The sequence below is a fragment of the Hibiscus syriacus genome, unplaced genomic scaffold (genome assembly GCF_006381635.1).
Source record: "Hibiscus syriacus cultivar Baekdansim isolate YM2019G1 unplaced genomic scaffold, ASM638163v2 tig00008013_pilon, whole genome shotgun sequence".
In the NCBI taxonomy this organism is placed as follows: Eukaryota; Viridiplantae; Streptophyta; class Magnoliopsida; order Malvales; family Malvaceae; genus Hibiscus; species Hibiscus syriacus.
The window spans coordinates 179,857-185,077 of record NW_024062150.1 but is presented as its reverse complement, the minus strand read 5'-3'; the positions used below and the strand labels follow the sequence as shown (position 1 = coordinate 185,077).

Below are 5,221 nucleotides of genomic sequence, written 5' to 3'. Positions count from 1 at the left end.
AGTTTTTCTGTGTTCTCTTTTTTTTGTATTAAAAAACAAAGGAAAAGGAAAACAAAAGAAATTCAAAGAAATTTTCTTTTTCTTTTATTTGTGTTTTTTTTAATGTTAAATAAGAAAACTAAAATGTAATTTGAATAGATATTTAAAATTAACAATGAAAATTAAGAAAATTGATAAATAAATAAATTAAAATATTAAATTATTTAAATAAAATTAAATATTTAAGATTTGACGTTATTTATACACAAATTAAATTAAAATGTCTGCCTTAAACTAACACGTGTGAGATAGGAGATTCAAGTGTTGTGAATCTGGGTTCGGCCTCCAAAAGATGGCATGAAATTGAGTTTTAAGCCCAAATAATTGGCCTGTTTAAATGTGATTATCAAACTTGAAAGGACCCCATTTATTCTATCTGAAAAGAAGAAGAAAATAAGTGGTGTTACCTGGGCATGTGTGATTTCCTTTAAAAAAATTGAGGAATACCCGTGTCTTTCTTTGAAGATTTTTCACCTGCCAAGAAGCTTTCTTCATTGCTTCATAAATCATTTTTGATGAAGTAAGGTGTAGCTACGGTTTTTTTTATCTTTGTAAATATTATAATTTTCTTTCTTTGTATTCATGCAAATTATCTGTTGTTGGATCCGCAAATGGTAATTTATAAAGACTGGCTGCAAGAATGCAAATTTTTGGGTTTTTGGAAAAAGATATTTTCCATATAGTGAACGGAATTGAGATCTTTGGTTTTCGTTATTCGTCATAGTGACACGTAATTTAGGGTTTTCGATCCTAATCATCAATGTATGTACGCGTTGATAAATTTAAACTACGCCCAATGCCCTGAATTGGTATAGTGGGATGAGGCTTTAGGCTTTTGAGCAAGGTCAGAGGCTTGAATGGCATTGTGAACGTAGAAAACTGAGTTGAGAGAGTTGTCTAAAACCCTTCAATACTTATCCGCATTAGTCGATCAATGAATCGGATAATGGTGGTTATGATCCTATGCCCTGTTGATATGATTTTCGTATATTTGTGATATGCTGTTGAATGCTGATGCTCTCATTCAATAATGCCAGTAAGGTTCGAGTTATTTTTTGGTTTTGGATTAGAGCGGGTATTTTCTTCTTCGAAATTCTTTATCTTGCATCAGCTTTGCAATGTGAAATTTTGATGATTGCAGGTATTGGCTATGATCAATATTCAGTTCCTCTTTTAGTCGGACTTCTGATGCCTGGGCCATCCTTATTCTAGTAAGCAAGCTACAGAGTGTATCTAACTCTAATTTGTTAAACTAATCAAATTCATTAAAAGTAAGTCGACTTCCTGCTATCGAATGAATATCTTCAAAATTTGCTTTGCCCATTTTGCTCCATTGCTTATCTAGTTTCACCGATAATCTCTTCCAACACCATCTTCATGTTATGCGTTTTCTTCACTGTCATCCTATTATTTTACAACAGATTCAGAGTAGTTGTGGCTGCTGGTACATGGGTTTCAAATGCTGGATAATTATTGGATGTTCCAGGGCTAGGGACAGGAGAAGAACACTACTGTGAGAAGAATGTGATTTGTTAATCGTTTATGGATATAGACCATGGAGTCATATATAAATTGAAGAAATGGGGAATAGTTAACAGTGAAGTGGTTAGGGTGGGGAAATGTGAATGAATCAACATTTGGTGCTTTACAATTAGTATTCCTCTCCTTCGGGCTTGTTTAACTAGCCTCTTGAAGAAGCAACATCCTTTTAACCAGTTGTTCATAACGTGTTATGGTGACTTGTACAAGATGTCTTCGAAATGCAAACAAAGCATAGTTTTGAAAGAGTGTAAAACTGAAAGAAGAAATTCATAAGTCTCATGTGCTACAGTGCTAGTATCTTTGCTTTGCTCTCCTGAATGGCTCTTAGTTTACGGAACTTGTTACAACAGTTTGGAACAATAATAGGTAAAGTTTTAGACATTTCTTACTTGGTTTTATGATTTTAGTTCAGTGAGAGAGATGTTTGTAACATTTCTTCGCTGTTCGCTGCACAATACATGCACCTCTTTGACATTTGCATTGAGCATCAAATCACCAGTATGTTTTTTTTTTCTTTTTCATATTCTTGAAGCTGTTGGGTACAATTAGATAATAAATATGTTGCAAGAATGACTCATGTTACTCCATTCTTTTAGTGGAGTAATGCTAAACACTCAGATACCTTGAATGACATTGGTTTTTTGGTAGGAAATCCTGTGTGTGTGTGTATACACACACACCAAGTCCAGGCCATGTAGATATGACATTGGCAAAGTCCTCGGGTGCACCCTCTTTCCTTTCATGTTTTACTCCATGTTCCAAAATTACCCCATAACGGACACTCCATGGTTTTTACATTTGTTTTGCAGGATTGGATACTCTCCGTGGCTATTTATGACTGCTATAAATGTGGATTATTATTGCGGAGGAGGCCTCTTTAAAGTTGTATCAGCATGGATTTTTTATGGTAACTTTTTTCCATTTTATGCTTTCTGTGGCTTATTTCTTAAATGGCTTTTATTATAATTTGTCGTTTACAGAAGGATTCGTGTTTGGTGTATGGAAAGTTTATAAACTCTATACACTGTCACTGAACTACAGGTTGCTGCATTTCTCCCTAATTACATCTTAAAAATCTTAAATTTTTAGTGCTCATTAATGATGTTGTTTATAAACTTTCTGTCCATTCATTGATTGGTGTTAAGCCCTATGACCTGTTTCTTTGCCTTGAAAAAGGCTATAAAATGGGGTGAGAGCAGGGCTTTCATCAACATCATTGTCTCCTTAATCTTTCCAGTTTCTGTCTTTTCTTCAAAAGAGTTCAATCTTGTGTCTTTCTTAGCTTCTACCATGAATTCCCCTGTGGCTAAAGAAGATGCAGAGAAGCAGACAGGTACCAGGCCATGCGCCTGCTACAACAAAGTACTCAACAAATATCGAGCTCTAGAGGGCCACCGTCGGATTAATTATGAGGGTAAGACATTAGGGACCTTGAATTATCTTGGTTCTTCAAGTAATTCCAGGGACACTACTAGGAGTTCCCCTGCACTCCTGCCAAACAGCCAGCGAAACTCCTCACCTCGTGTGAACAAACTAACTCCATTCACTAGAATACCTCCTTCATTTGACCCCTCTAGGGTGTTTGGCTCAAACGAAACAAACCATGCAAGCATGACTGGATTCACCGGTGGCAACCCAGGAGTTTCCCCAACTCAAAGTTTCATGTTTCCGAACTATTCATGTGGTCGTGGTAGTGTTTGTCACCATAGCAGTTTGGCTTCAGGGGGATCTGCTCCAACTGGTCCCCACACGGCCATGTCTTCTGCTGCGTTTTCTCAGTCTAGCATTGTTGTAACCTCTGGCTTTAACTTAGACACTTCATTATGTTTGGGCCCAAATGAAGTTTGTCAGTTTAATACTGATGAATTTCAGATTAGCCGCGATGGTTTACCACCTACTCGTGGAAATGCCTTACGTAACATACAAGGTTATAATCTTGGTAAGCTTTAAAATCCTACCTTTGCTGTAACTAACCATGACCTTGGTTTTGGGTCATATCACTTGCCTATCTTTGATGATCTATTTCTGTTTGTGCCTTTTCTCAGGTCCTCCTCCAAGCTCAAGCCCAGATAGAGCGGGTCAGAATGACCATAGAAGTTTGGTTATATGCGAACAAGGTAAGAGGCCCTTCTTAGATGATGAATCTAGGAAGCCTGATGAAACAAATGCATCGAAAAAGCCTAAGATTTCCTCTGATTCTCATCTGAAACCTGAGAATCTTGTGAAAAAAGAGCTAGCTCTTTTTGTGGATGTTGATGGTTCAGTTCCTGCACCGAAAGCCTTATTTGATGAAGCCAAGGAAGGTCCAGTAGATGTAGATTTGTCTCTGCATCTGTAGGCTTTATTTTTCTCTCTGAAATAAATAAACAAATAACTGTAGAACTGCAGAAGAATAAAGAAATAGTTTATCTTGCCTTCCTCAGCCCTTAATGGAAATTAAGAGAAAGTTGTTGTTCTACAATGTACCGATGAACTATACAGGTTCATAACTGTTAGTTTGGTTGATTTTATGAAGTCAATTATCATCGAATTGATTGTTGATTTGTGGAGTTTCTATTAATCTTTTCATTGCTTCACTAGGTTTTCAGTTTTGCTTTACTAGGAAACAACCGACAGTTTGAAAAGAAAGGTTGAGAAAGATTAGCTGATTTGGAAGCGAGTGTTGGATGTGGATATGTTTTGTCATTTTACATTATTTCCCAAGGTCTTTGGATGTCGGAATACGTATTTTTCTTGAACTCGTTCTGTCGGAATTCGACCAGGTGGTTTGGTTGGTCGGGTAGTTTTCATGAGCAATCAAGCTCTCCTTCGGTCGGAAATAGATCAGGTGGTTTGGTTGTGATGCTACATTCAAGCTAACATTCAAGCTCTCATTCGCTCGGAATTTGACCAGGTGGCTTGGTTGGTGGTTCAACTCTGCACCATAGGAATTTTATGAGAGAGATGCCATTTGAAGATTTGATGGATAAGTTTAATGAGAGTACCATTCCACAGTTGAATCGATATTTTTGATTGTGTAGGAATACAAGTCTAAACAAAATGTGAGACATCATAAGCTAATTACTTAAAATAAACCCCAATGTGAGGCGTTACGTTTTGAAGGTTGAAAAAACAAGGGTTGTTTGATCTTTTAATCAAATCCTTAGGATTGGATTTTGACTGGGATAAATTAAATTTTTAAAAATAATATTTGTATTGTTGGACTCAACTCAGATTAAACTATTTCAATAGTCATCTAATTTTTATATATATTAAACTCATTGGGAGCTTTTTGTGGTAGAGAGAGTGTTGTTCTCTTCAGATATTCGAGTTCGAACAGTTGCGTCTGCAGGATGTATGTACGTTATTAATGACTGAGAAAATTTTTGTATAGATACTATCTTATAATCATCCAAACTATTCAATATATATTAGCCACATTTTTTACCACCATTTGATTGAAAATAAAAGAAATCTCATATCCCAAAAACCTCAATTTATATAAGGGTGAAGTACACAAATGGCCACTTGACTATAGAGTGATATTTCTTTTATTGATTCCATCGACTACTAAAAGTTACAAAATGATCCCCGATTATAGAGTGTTACTTTGTTAAGTCTCTCGACTATTGAAAGTTATAAAATGATCACCCTACTATTC

The 5,221-nt window shown here is 36.0% G+C and overlaps 1 protein-coding gene across 5 annotated transcripts; it reads left to right on the top strand.

The window, feature by feature from the left end:
* Window positions 1-435: 435 nt before the first annotated feature.
* On the top strand, window positions 436-4,017 carry LOC120201813. 5 transcript variants are annotated; one of them, XM_039202348.1, is made up of 6 exons: window positions 436-559; window positions 1,181-1,250; window positions 1,461-1,947; window positions 2,230-2,488; window positions 2,864-3,520; window positions 3,627-4,017. In XM_039202348.1, the coding sequence occupies exons 4-6, from the start codon at window positions 2,323-2,325 to the stop codon at window positions 3,917-3,919; spliced, it is 1,116 nt and encodes a 371-aa protein (XP_039058279.1). In that variant the 5' UTR covers window positions 436-559; window positions 1,181-1,250; window positions 1,461-1,947; window positions 2,230-2,322; the 3' UTR covers window positions 3,920-4,017. The 5 variants fall into 5 exon arrangements, with proteins under 5 accessions (XP_039058279.1, XP_039058278.1, XP_039058282.1 ...); XM_039202347.1 differs by having other exon boundaries at window positions 1,181-1,310; XM_039202351.1 differs by having other exon boundaries at window positions 1,181-1,947; window positions 2,230-2,303; window positions 2,391-2,488.
* Window positions 4,018-5,221: the final 1,204 nt, after the last annotated feature.

What these genes read in the sequence shown, in the direction of transcription:
- LOC120201813 (XM_039202348.1), top strand. Translation starts at nt 2,323, where the DNA reads ATGTTTTACTCCATGTTCCAAAATTACCCCATAACGGACACTCCATGG. An exon ending in ATCAGCATGGATTTTTTATG is followed by an intron (nt 2,489 to 2,863) that starts GTAACTTTTTTC and finishes TGTCTTTCTTAG; the next exon opens with CTTCTACCATGAATTCCCCT. An exon ending in CATACAAGGTTATAATCTTG is followed by an intron (nt 3,521 to 3,626) that starts GTAAGCTTTAAA and finishes GCCTTTTCTCAG; the next exon opens with GTCCTCCTCCAAGCTCAAGC.